General features: G+C 34.0%; 1 protein-coding gene across 1 annotated transcript in view; it reads left to right on the top strand.

The window, feature by feature from the left end:
• Positions 1-13817, top strand: part of LOC143058592 (uncharacterized) — a 147815-nt gene that overhangs the window by 89869 nt on the left and 44129 nt on the right. The window contains exons 79-92 of the mRNA XM_076232075.1: positions 139-426; positions 907-1042; positions 1556-1706; positions 2265-2445; positions 2849-3188; positions 3585-3763; positions 4437-4616; positions 5237-5409; positions 5767-5944; positions 8776-8913; positions 9778-9933; positions 11004-11252; positions 11694-11846; positions 13421-13615. Coding sequence (XP_076088190.1) covers positions 139-426; positions 907-1042; positions 1556-1706; positions 2265-2445; positions 2849-3188; positions 3585-3763; positions 4437-4616; positions 5237-5409; positions 5767-5944; positions 8776-8913; positions 9778-9933; positions 11004-11252; positions 11694-11846; positions 13421-13615 — 2697 coding nt within the window. The remainder of the gene's footprint in view (positions 1-138; positions 427-906; positions 1043-1555; positions 1707-2264; positions 2446-2848; positions 3189-3584; positions 3764-4436; positions 4617-5236; positions 5410-5766; positions 5945-8775; positions 8914-9777; positions 9934-11003; positions 11253-11693; positions 11847-13420; positions 13616-13817) is intronic.

The following is a 13817-nucleotide window of genomic DNA, read 5'->3' as shown; positions in this document are numbered from 1 at the left end:
TTCTTAAAAATATTGATTTGAGAATTTTTCTCAATTTTGCAGGTAACTATTGTAATGCCATATTACTGCCCTATCTACTAATCACAACACTGACAAGTTTTTCTGAAATGGCTTTTGACTATCTTTAAATTTTTTCAGGATCTTATTGTAATGACACAGCTTTGACCCAACCAACTGGCCTATGTTCAGCTGGATATTTCTGTGTTGTTGGCTCAGATAACCATGCCCCAGAGATCTGTACAGCTGGCAGATATTGTCCTGAAGGTTCACACACGCCAACCAGATGTCCCGCCGGAACATTCTCCAATACGACAGGTTTAACAGCTGTAGAAGAGTGTACAAACTGTACTAAAGGGTCTTATTGTCAATCTACAGGACTAACAGATGTGGAGGGAAATTGTACTCAAGGATACTACTGTCCTGAAGGTATGTTAGACCTCAAAATTAATATTTATAACACTGTGGCGTCATTAATATTTTACTCATACCACAAATATATTCTCTTTTGATCTTATGAATGATCAGGGTAAGAGATAAGAAATGAATGTTAATAAAACCTAACAAACTTATTTGACTGTTGAAATTGCAAAATCTAAACTCTGCTAAAATAAACCATTAATAATTTTTAAAAGAGCAATTTGACAGGATTTTGGGTTATAGAGTTTATCAAAAATAATGACTACCAAGACCCAAACTTTCTGTGGTTGACACTTGATGAAGAAAACAATATCACAATGTCTAACATCAATGCATTTAATTTTTTTTTTTATTAAAAACTGTCATGTCGTGTTTGTTTTTATTGGCAAAAAAAAGGTTTACTTCATGTACAAGCCACTGAAGCATGTGTAATAAGTAATTTAAAAAATTGAACAGATAGTAAGTAATTTCTTTTATTATATATTTCAGGCTCAGACAAAGCAAACAACATTATTTGTCCTATAGGATTACATTGTCCAGTAGGAAGTGACGAGCCAAGGTCATGTTTGTCTGGTTACTATACCAACAGAACTGGAGAATGGGAATGTGATATCTGTCCAAATGGGTAAGTCAGAGTTACTTAACCTGGTCTATATTGCCTTAATGAAAGGGTAAAACAATGCATGTTTGTCTAATTCCTGTACTAAATGGAACTGAAAACTTGATGTGTGATATCTGTTGAAATGTTTATTCTAGAGTTACCTCCCATAGTTTAACTTGCTTTAAAGAAAGGAGTGATAGTTAGGTCATGTTTTTCTGGTTACTATGCAGGATAACTAAGAGTGTGATGATGAGCTAGTTATTTCCCTTAATGGTATTGTCTTGTAGAAAGTTATGGACAAGTTATGTTCATAAGGTTACAGGAGAAAAGTATGACATATTTTGGGAAAGTAACCAGTAGTTATCCTGTTTTAAATGTATGATACACTAAATTTGACAATCTTAGAACAGTAGGTATAAAGTCATTTATTAGTAAATTTTTTGCATTAGTTAATTATTGATAATTTATAGACTAGAGGGGACATTTGTATTGCATTTACCAGAAATCTGATCATAATGAATATGAATTTGTCTGTAGATTTTACTGCCTACCAGAGAATGTAACAGCAGGTGTACCTACCTCTGGTTATTTCGACTGCCCAGCTGGATACTACTGTCCTAACGGTACTGGACTTGACTGGATGCCATGTCCTAAAGGAACATACAGTGGCAAGACTAACTTATACATGGTAAGATCAGTTTTATAAGTAAGAAATGCTGTTAAAAAATTTCGAAAGAAGATTGGTTATTCTGATGAAGAGCAATTTGATGTTATGAATAGAGATATAAAGCAAGTCTAGAAGGAAGGTGGTTGGAATCTATAATTATATTTATTTAATCATAAATTAGATGTAAAAAGTTGACCTGACCTTTATATAACCTTGCAGCAGTAAGAGGTGATCAGGTAAAAAATAATCCAGAACTCCTAATCATAAAATGGAATATCTCTGTAAAAGGTGTACCAGGAATTAGGGCAAAAGCTGCCTTTACCATGTGCTCATTTGACTTGTGCTATATTATTTTCACAAAAAATCTTACAATAGAAATAAATCCTAATTCTGAAATGATCATGACTAATATAAGTGTTACAGAGCTGAATTTTCAAAATCTAGTTTTCATCACTTTTGATAAAAATATCAAAAAGTAGCCTTTTTTAACTGCCGAACAATGATGGTGATTATGTAAGATTTGTTGTCAAAACAACCATTTGGTTCTCTCATGATTTATCTATTCTATGTTGTTTACAGGTTAGTCAGTGTACTGATTGTGATGGAGGCAAACATTGCTCAGTAGATGGAGCCACTACAGTAACTGGTGATTGTGATGCAGGCTACTATTGTCAGTCCGGAGTAGATAGACCAAACCCAGATAACTCTGCCACTAATAGCTCCTACCCACCAACCTGTCCACTGATTGGAGGTCATACAGGTAAGTCAATCTTAGTTATCTCCCCTTTTAAAGATTGATTTCAAATTAAGGTTGAACGAACTTATACTGGTTAATATGAAATGTTTCCATTAAATTTGTGAAGCTGAACAAAGCGAATATATTGTGATTAAAGGTTCCATTATTTTTTTTAAATGACTAGATAATGTGAAAGAACTAATTTTCCAGTGTACTTATTTTAAAGTTACTTTTCTCTGTGAAATGATTTTGTCTTTTTTTCAGAGTGCAAAAATATAGTACTAATGAATTAATTCATAATGTCAGAAAATATAAATTTTAAAACTTCGAAAAAGAAAATTGAACCTAAAAACTAATTAAAAATGTCAGAAAATATAAATTTTTTAACTGGAAAAAAAATCTTGAACGTAAACAATTAATCTTCCAGGCTATGGTGACATTTGTCCCAAGGGATACATGTGCCCTGTTGGTAGTGAGCTACCCACAGAGTGTCCAGCTGGTACCTATCAAGACGAAGAAGGTCAAAGTACATGCAAAACATGTCCTGAAGGATTTTATTGTACGACCAACTCCACCGACTTCTCCGACAAGCCCTGTCCAGTTGGTCACTACTGTCCAAACGGTACAACTCATGCTAACCAGTATCCTTGCTTGAAGGGAACATACAATCCAGCACAACAACAAACAAATGTCTCATCATGTTTGGAATGTGACGGAGGAAAATATTGTCCATCAGATGGCGCTGAAAATCCTGCTGGTAACTGCAGGTAGGAATTTTTATACAGTTGTTTGAATTTAAAAATCATATGTGATAAAATGACAATTTAAGAGATATCCATTGAATGTTCAATATTAACATAAATAGTCTTTTGTTTCTATTCTTTCTTAAATAAATTCTGTAAAGGTGTTTAAATTTTAGTTTTCAAAGTCCTCCATACTTGGTTGTAAGGTATCTGATATTTTACAAGATAAAATTTATGTGAAGAAATAGTTTTACCATTTCAACCTTAGTTGTAAAATGACCATATAAACCCTCACCAAAAGTTTCTACCTTACAGCATGACCTATATTTTAACCTTGAAAACTGAAGGTTGTTATATCTGACATTTGGAAATTTTCTAATTTTTGAGATATAATACTATTTTGTTGTATGTTTCTTTCAGTGCTGGTTGGTATTGTTATGGAAGTTCAATTATGGCCATGCCCTCTGACCCTGTCCAGGGAGGTCGATGCAGTGTTGGTCAGTATTGTCCTGAAGGTAGTGAAGCACCAATAGAATGTCCAGGAGGAGAGTATTGTCAGACCACTGGACTGTCCACTCCTACTGGAATATGTTTCCAAGGTAGAGTAAAATATTTAATTTCATATTAATGTGAAGGATCTGGAATTACAGGATCTTTTTTAACAAGAACAATTGACAAATTAAAGTGTCATATTCTAGATTTAACTAGAAACCTTCATCGGGAGATGTTTGATAAATTCTGTGTGAGTACATGTACACTAATCTTACATCATCCGGTCTTTGGGTTACTTCTGCAATAATAATAGCTTTAAAATTACATATTGAAAAAAATGCTTGAATATTTAGAAATTAGACAAGTCTACACTAAGCTTTTTCTAGGTAGATAAGCAGTTAAACTTTCATAAAAATGTTTGGAGAATTTTCTCTGAAACATGTCTTCAAATCACAAAATTAATCAGAAACATCATTTCCATTGACATAATTATTTATGACATGATTGTATATTGTGACATAAAGTATGTTGACTATTTATGACATGATTGTATATTGTGACATAAAGTATGTTGACTATTTATGACATGATTGTATATTGTGACATAAAGTATGTTGACTATTTATGACATGATTGTATATTGTGACATAACGTATGTTGACCTCTGAATGCCATTCAATGTGTTGTGTCATCAGGTTGCTGTCTCATTGACATATACCCTACCTAAGGGTTCCTTCTTTAAATTCAATGTTAAATACATGATATTATTTCTTTACACAGGATACTATTGTAACATAAGTGCTTTTGTACAGACCCCACCTCCTGGTATGACAGGTGACAGATGTCCAACAGGTCACTACTGTCCAATACAGAGTAGTACACCAACACCTTGTCCTATTGGATATTACTATGGATCTACTGGAGCTACACAAGAATCAGACTGTGTCATCTGTACAAAAGGTCAGTTGTACTTTTATTTGTAATGACATTTGAATTCATGTCATATGTACTTTAGATTGTATAACAATGGGCGGATCCAGTGGGGGGGGGGGGGTCCAGGGGTTGGAACCCCCTTTGTCCTTGGTTGGGAACCCCCCTTTTTAAATGGCTGGATCTGCCACTGTATAAGGGACGACATCGAAAGATCGATGTAGGATAAAAAACTTAAATCAAATAGTTTGGGGGTGGGGGTCAACATTGCTGCAAGTTTTGTTAATCCAAAATCGATTTTACATATATCCATATAGGTAAATCAATTTTTTCCAAATTAAGTTTTGAAGGGGGTAGGGGGGTTAGCGAAAAAAACTATGTGAATTAAGTTTTTTTATCCTACATTGAACTTTTGATGTCGTCCCTAAGATGTTTAAATAGATGAGTAATATTGTACTCCATATAACACAAGTTTTTTTTATTGAAGGTCAAATATATTTATCTGAAAAAAGGTTGAAAACTAATGGCTGTTTTAAGTAAAAGATTAAAAATTCAAAGATTGTGTCATAAGACCAAACTGATTCTTATAGAGTTTGTGAATCAAATCATACTTTTCAGAATAATATTAAGAAATACTGATTTCACTGTAGGTAAATATTGTGGATCCTATGGACTTACTGCAGAAACTGGAGACTGTGACCCTGGCTACTACTGTCCTGAAGGTCAAACTGTGGCCACACCTGCCAACTATAGCTGTCCATTAGGCTACTTCTGTGTGGGAGGGAAAGAGCTACCAGAACCCTGTGCATCAGGAACATATCAGGTATGCATCTATCTTAAAAAAGTAAACCTTCTCTATAGGTTGTACTCATTGTTGAAGGATGTACAGAGACTTATAGATGCTTAAATCCACCTTATTTGGACTCTGGTGGATCGATATCTCATTGGCAGTCATATCTTATATTTATAAATTTAGGATAACGTGATTTATAAGGACAATACAAAATTGGCTGATTAAAGTCATTTTATCCACAATTGAAAAAATGTAGTTACAAATAATTCATCTTTGTACATGTAGAAGATTAAAGTGTGACCCTTATATTATTGTATGTTTTTTTTCTTCAATAAGTGGGCATATATCTTCCATTCATTCGGTAATAATAATGTAACTGTATTTTAGGATGAACCAATTCAAAGTACATGTAAGACCTGTCCAGCAGGATTTTACTGTAATGCCACATTTGGTCCAGTTATTAACTATGCTACCTACATCTGTCCAGAGGGATTTTTCTGTCCAGACGGAACCAGATATCCAGAGGAATTCCCATGTCCTGAAGGAACATTCAACAATAGAACAGGTAAATACCTTAGACTAGAGATATTGTCAGATTACTATGTAAAACCTGCTTTTAACCAGTTGTGGAAAAGATAAATAACACTTTATAGGGGTCTCATTGGGGGGTTCCGATCCTGGATCCCGCTTACTGTTTTGTCAGATTCCCGTATCCCGCTTACACTATGTACGTAAGCAATTCTCTTTTTTTTTTGTCATTTCCCAGGTCCCACGAGACCTCATTTCTCGTTTTCACGCCACAATAATTTGACTTTCATGTGTCACACTTACAAAAAATCGGCAATCCCGCGTCACGCTTAGACCCCAATGAGACCCACTTTATAGATTTAAGGTGTTAGAAGTGCTGTACTGGATTTACCTTCATCAGGAAAGTTCAATTGAAAAATTTCTAAAACCAGGAATTTGAACATGTGTGAGCAAGAATACTGTTAATTCACGAATTACTGCTTGCATTTATTATTGCAGTTTTTAAAGAATTGACAAAAATGCAAGATTAATAATTACAATTGCAGGAAAATCTGCTTACAAATATAAGTATCAGATATCAAATTGTGAGCTCTTATTATTGTGATACTCACCCAGTTGCTTTATTTACATTAAAATAAAAACCTCGAAATATTTCTGAATTTCCAGATCAACCTAAGGTCAACTTTGCCTAAGGGAGTTGAAACCATATTTTCTTGATATTTTTATACAACCGCAAAATTTGAAAAAATTTTCGTCGTATATTGCTATCACGTTGGCGTTGTCGGCGTCGTCGTCGTCGTCGTCCGAATACTTTTAGTTTTCGCACTCTAACTTTAGTAAAAGTGAATGGAAATCTATGAAATTTTAACACAAGGTTTATGACCACAAAAGGAAGGTTGGTATTGATTTTGGGAGTTTTGGTCCCAACATTTTAGGAATTAGGGGCCAAAAAGGGCCCAAATAAGCATTTTCTTGGTTTTCGCACCATAACTTTAGTATAAGTAAATAGAAATCTATGAAATTTAAACAAAAGGTTTATGACCACAAAAGAACGGTTGGGATTGATTTTGGGAGTTTTGGTTTCAACAGTTTAGGAATTAGGGGCCAAAAAAGGGCCCAAATAAGCATTTTTCTTGGTTTTCGCACCATAACTTTAGTTTAGGTAAATAGAAATCAATGAAATTTAAACACAATGTTAATGACTACAAAGGGAAGGTTGGTATTGATTTTGGGAGTTTAGGTCCCAACAGTTTAGGAATTAGGGGCCAAAAAGGGACCCAAATAAGCATTTTTCTTGGTTTTCCAACCATAACGTTAGTATAAGTAAATAGAAATCTATGAAATTTAAACACAAGGTTTATGACCATAAAAGGAAGGTTGGTATTGATTTTGGGAGTTTTGGTCCCAACAAAATAAGGGGCCCAAAGGGTCCAAAATTAAACTTTGTTTGATTTCATCAAAATTGAATAATTGGGGTTCTTTGATATGCCGAATCTAACTGTCATGACTGAGTATGTAGATTCTTAATCTCCCGTTTTCAAATTGGTCTACATTAAGGTCCAAAGGGTCCAAAATTAAACTTAGTTTGATTTTGACAAAAAATGAAATCAGTTAGGTTCTTTGATATGCTGAATCTAAAAATGTACTTAGATTCTTGATTATTGGCCCAGTTTTCAAGTTGGTCCAAATCGGGGTCCAAAATTAAACTTTGTTTGATTTCATCAAAAATTGAATAAATGGGGTTCTTTGATATACCAAATCTAACTGTGTATGTAGATTCTTCATTTTTGGTCCTGTTTTCAAATTGGTCTACACTAAAGTCCAAAGGGTCCAAAATTAAACTTAGTCTGATTTTAACAAAAATTGAAATCTTGGGGTTCTTTGATATGCTGAATCCAAAAATGTACTTAGATTTTTTATTATGGGCCCAGTTTTCAAGTTGGTCCAAATCAGGATCTAAAATTATTATATTAAGTATTGTGCAATAGCAAGTCTTTTCAATTGCACAGTATTGCGCAATGGCAAGAAATATCTAATTGCACAATATTGTGAAATAGCTAATTTTTTTTTAATTAGAGTTATCTTTCTTTGTCCAGAATAGTAAGCAAGAAATATCTAATTGCAAAATATTGTGCAATAGCAAGATTTTTTTTTAATTGGAGTTATCTTTCTTTGTCCAGAATCAACTTAAATCGTTGTTATATACAATATACAATGTATATTCAGATAAATTAAAATAATCTTTACCATTCAGTGATAACAAGCAGTTTGTTTACATCTTAATATTTTATGATGTATTTAAATGAGTAGTTATTGTGGCAAACTCCATTAGAAATTTTAATTGAGATTAGTTTTGGAATAAGGGAAAGGGGGATGTGATTAAAAAAATTGGGTTCAATTTTTCTCATTTGAAATTTCATAAATAAAAAAGAAAATTTCTTCAAACATTTTTTTGAGAGGATTAATATTCAACAGCATAGTGAATTGCTCGAAGAGAAAACAAAAATTTTAAGTTCATTAGAACACATTCATTCTGTGTCAGAAACTTATGCTGTGTCAACTATTTAATCACAATCCAAATTTAGAGCTGAATCCAGCTTGAATGTTGTGTCCATACTTGCCCCAACCGTTCAGGGTTCAACCTCTGCGGTCGTATAAAGCTACGCCATGCGGAGCATCTGGTTAAAAATGTCAAAGAAGAATTTTATGATTTTTTTTCAGTAGCATGGACTGCTGAAAATGATGACAAGTATTAATATATCTTAGTTATTTAATAAATGAAAGGTGATGAAATGAGAAATTAGGACACCCTTTGTGATATCTTTATTCAAACAATGTATTAACATATTTGTACGTGTGTTTACACAGGCTTGAACAGTACATCTGAGTGTTCTGAGTGTGTTGGAGGTATGGCATGTGATGTTGAAGGATTGACCTATCCCATAAGGCCATGTTCTGCTGGATACTTCTGTCGACAGAGTGCTGACTCAACAACACCAAGCTTAGGTAAATCTTGTAGTGTTTTGCAATGGTGGTATTACATGAATTGATATTTGTAAATTGTAAATATTTTTAAAACAGAAATTTTTCTTTGATTTAATAGTTAAAAATTCCATACCACAAAATAGATTTATATTTTGTGGTATGGAATTTTTAACTATTAAATCAAAGAAAAATTTCTGTTTTCTTTTATTGTACTCAATACAAATAAGGTTCTAGAATTTTCTTTAAAGAAATGTTCTCTCTATTTTTAAGATGTGCTGAAATGAGATATTTATTTGAATGCTTGTAATATGAATAGGGGATGGAACATTTCTGGACAATTATAATAAGTTTAAATGTATAAAAAATGTAAGATTTAACCAAAATAGGATCATTAAACATTACTTTAGGCACCCCAAGGGTGACTGGGGTATAGAAATATGGTCACTTGGTCTTCTCCCGACCGGCAGTAAAACGCTTGCTGAAGTGGGGCGTCCGTTTGGCTGTGCGGGATGTATCAAGTTCGCAGTCACGTCCGTCAGAAGGGGACGTTAAATCCGATGCCTCGTGTAAAGAGAGTGCCACGCTCTTTGCATGTTAAGAACCCTTGCAACAACTTTTTGAGGGGTCCGTAGGTGGCCTGTTGCAAGGCAAAATTTCTGTCTATCCAATATACCCTCATTTTCCAGTGGCAGTCCAAATTTCCCCCGACCATCATTCTCGATGGCCTCTATTACAACAACCTACCTATTGTATTTATTGTGAATTTGTTCTCGTCCTGAATATGCATGAAATATTTGCCACTGGACGTTAAGCAACCAACAATCAATCAATCAATCAATCATTACTTTAGGTCTTAAATGCACATTCATTTTTTTTCTTTTATAGGATCTTTGGCTGACCAGTGTCCAGCAGGATCATATTGTCCAGTAGAGACAGCAGAACCAATAGGTTGTCCTGAGGGAAGTTACAGCTCTGCCATGGCACTACAGATGGAAAGTCAGTGTATCAACTGTACTGGAGGTTACTACTGTAATGAGACAGGTAGGCTTTGCTCATTGTTGAAGGTCGTACAGTGACCTATAGTTGTTAATGTCTGTGTCATTTTGGTCTTTTGTTGATAGTTGTCTCATTGGCAATCATACCACATCTTCTTTTTTATATAAGAATATATTTTCTCCTGATGATTTAATTTAGTTTATGAAAATTTTACCAAAGAGAGCAATTTAAAATTAGCTTGCAGATTTCATAGTTGAATGGGTTGGGATTTTTGCACAATATAATAAGACATTGTAAGAGACGACATCAAAAGTTCAATGAAGGATAAAAAACTTAATTCACATAGTTTTTTCACTGACACCCCCCTCCCCCCCTCTTTACTTAATTTGGGAAAATCAATTGACCAACATGGATATATGTAAAAATCAATGTCGGATAACCAAATATTGCAGCAGTTCATCCCCACCCCCAAACTATTTGAATTAAGTTTTTTATCTTACATTGATCTTTTGATGTTGTCCCTAATGACTGTGTTAAATCAATAAGAAATAATCATTTGTTTTGTACTATTGTCAAAATACCGTATGGAAAACTGACTCCAGACCAATTTATAAGACACCAGTTTCTATTATAATTACAGGTCATACATGTATATACCTTTATATTTCACATTCAACTGTTCTGGTTTGCTTATGTCTCTTAGGCCTGATATATAACAACAAAGGTTAAAAGCACTTTTATAATCAAAAGTTATATGTACTTTGATATTACACTATCAACTGTTCTATTTGGGCTTTGTCAGCTTGATTTTTTTACAACAAAGGTATATTTATGATCAACAAAAGTCATATCAAATTTTATTTTTCAATAGTACATACTTGCTTTGTATAGGCCTGATTTGTTTTATAAGGAAGGTCATGTGTACTTTTATATCACAGGATTGACGGCTGTTGTTGGCCAATGTCTGCCAGGCTTTTATTGCTCTTATTTACAGAGGTCATATGTACTTTTATATAACAGGATTGACAGCAGTTTTTGGCCAATGTCTGCCAGGCTTTTATTGTCCAGTAGGGTCTGAGATATTTACAGAGGTCATATGTACTTTTATATTACAGGATTGACAGCTGTTGTTGGCCAGTGTCTGCCAGGCTTTTATTGTCCAGTAGGGTCTAAAGTATCAACAGAGATCATATGTACTGCTGGAGCCTACTGTCCAATAGGAACAGAAAATCCTGTACCATGTCCGGCTGGAAAGTACTCCGATGTGGGAGGACTTAGTATGGAATCACAGTGCAGTCTCTGCACCGAAGGTTATTACTGTGAAACAACTGGAATGACAAATGTAACAGGACCTTGTAAAGAAGGTGAGTAAAATAATTAGAGCTTTTGTTTAAAAAAAGAGGTGAATGAAAATAAAGGATGAATCAGAACTCCTTTTTGAAGAGAGAATGACAAAATCATGGCAAAAGACAAATAACTGTCTACAAGTTTCTTCACCAAAAGATTGATAAACACGAACCCCACCAAAAATCAAGGTGCTTAAAAGTACATAAATAGAGTTTGAAATATTGACATCACAACTACATGTACAATGATGTCTTGATTTTGATCATCCAGATTTCCAATAATTATTACCTCATCTTAAGAAAGAGTTGAATAGTTACTGTGAATTAAAACTACAATTCATTAAAAAATTAGGCAAAGAATGTGAAAATTTGCATAATATTGTTATGCTTCAACTCAAATACAGAAAAAATAATCATTGAAAAAATTTAATTAAACAAATTCCCTTTACCTGTTTTCAGGATATTATTGTCCAAATGGCTCTAGTGTTGAGACTCAGATAATCTGTCCAGCAGCCATGCATTGTCCTACAGGTAGTGCCACTCCACAGGAATGTCCAGCAGGAATGTTTGTGGACTATGATGGTGCTGCAGCATGTTCAGTTTGTCCAGAAGGTAAAGGAAAATTTATTTACACCTAAGTCAATATTGTTGAATCAACTCTCATTCATTTTGTCTAGGATTTGATGTAAGACAAAGTTATTTTAAGTCATATTAGAAGATATTCAGTTGAAATTACAAAAGTTTTTTCAAAAGTCAATTAAACCACATATTTACCGAAACAAAAGACAGTAATTGTTTTATTGTCGAGCCTGCAACTTTTGTTGCAGAAAGCTCGACATAGGGATAGTGATCCGGCGGCGAGGGCGGCGGTGTTAGCTCACTTCTTAAAAGCTATATATTTTAGAAGGTGGAAGACCTGATTGCTTCATATTTTGTATATAGATGCCTCATGTTACAAAGTTTCCGTCAGTCACATGTCCATTGTCCTTGACCTCATTTTCATGGTTCAGTGACCACTTGAAAAAAGGTTCATATTTTTTGTAATGTTAAATTCTCTCTTACTATAAGTAATAGGATAACTATATTTAGTATGTGCGTACCTTACAAGGTCCTCATGCCCGTCAGACAGTTTTCACTTGACCTCGACCTCATTTCATGGATCAGTGAACAAGGTTAAGTTTTGGTGGTCAAGTCCATATCTCAGATACTATAAGCAATAGGTCTAGTATATTCGGTGTATGGAAGGACTGTAAGGTGTACATGTCCAACTGGCAGATGTTATTTGACCTTGACCTCATTTTCATGGTTCAGTGGTTATAGTTAAGTTTTTGTGTTTTTGGTCTCTTTTTCTCATACTTTATGCAATAGGTTTACTATATTTGTTGTATGGAATGATTGTAAAGTGTACATGTCTAGCGGGCTGATGGCATGTGACCTTGACCTCATTTTCATGGTTCAGTGGTCAAAGTTAAGTTTTTGAGTTTTGGTCTTTTTATCTAATACTATATGTCATAGGTCAACTATATTTGGTGTATGGAAATATTTTATGATCTGTATGTCAGTTGTGCAGGTTTTATTTGACCTTTACCTGGTTTTTACGGTTCATTGCTCAGTGTTAAGTTTTTGTGTTTGTTCTATTTTCTTAAACTATAAGCAATAGGTCAACTATATTTGTTGTATGGAAGCATTGTTAGCTGTACATGTCTGCCTGGCATATGGTTCATCTGACCTTGACCTCATTTTCATGGTTCATTGATCAATGTTTAGTTTTCTTGGTTAATGTTAAGTTTATGTGACAGTCGTAATAAAGCTTTATATTTAGGAGTATCAACATAATATCAATGATTAGTAAAGAAGGCGAGACATTTCAGTGTGTGCACTCTTGTTCTATATTCTGAGAGAAATGTATGTAATGGCAATTATTTACCAAAACCAATTGCAAATCAACCGTTTTGCGCAGTGAACATACTTTTTCCGCAGGTGAATATACTTATTTATTCAAAATCCAATTCATATAGAAAAACCTACTAAAATGATTTTATCAATATGGAATAAATAATATTATCAACATTACAAACTAGGCTTTATATGGTCACTGTATATCACCAATGATTATATGATCAATACAATTTGACATTGTTTTTTTATATATGCATATATAATTTGTTTGTATTATTGCTTTTCAGGTTATTACTGTGTACCAGAACTTTCGATTGAAGGAAATTCAGCCTCAGCCAAGAATATCTGTCCGATGGGATTCTTCTGTCCGAATGGAACTGGTCACGACTGGCAGCCATGTCCGGCTGGAACCTATGGTCTAAGTCAGGGACTGAAAAAAGCTGAAGATTGTACACCATGTACAGGAGGACAGTATTGTGAAGGTATAATTTCTTTACTGTCATTTTTAAATGCTTGTCTAGTTCAAAAGGCGAGTATGACCTCACTCCCTATTTAACCCTTGACATTTCTTGGCTAGTAATCACTACAGATGAACTTCTTATGTCCACTGTCACCCTGATATGAAAATAACATCTATAGAAAAGCTTGTTTTAAAACAAAAAAATATCAAAGAAAGTGCTGTGA

Source organism: Mytilus galloprovincialis, chromosome 14 (genome assembly GCF_965363235.1).
Source record: "Mytilus galloprovincialis chromosome 14, xbMytGall1.hap1.1, whole genome shotgun sequence".
Taxonomy (NCBI): Eukaryota; Metazoa; Mollusca; class Bivalvia; order Mytilida; family Mytilidae; genus Mytilus; species Mytilus galloprovincialis.
The sequence above is the reverse complement of the archived record's forward strand: the minus strand, read 5'-3'. Positions and strand labels throughout refer to the sequence as shown.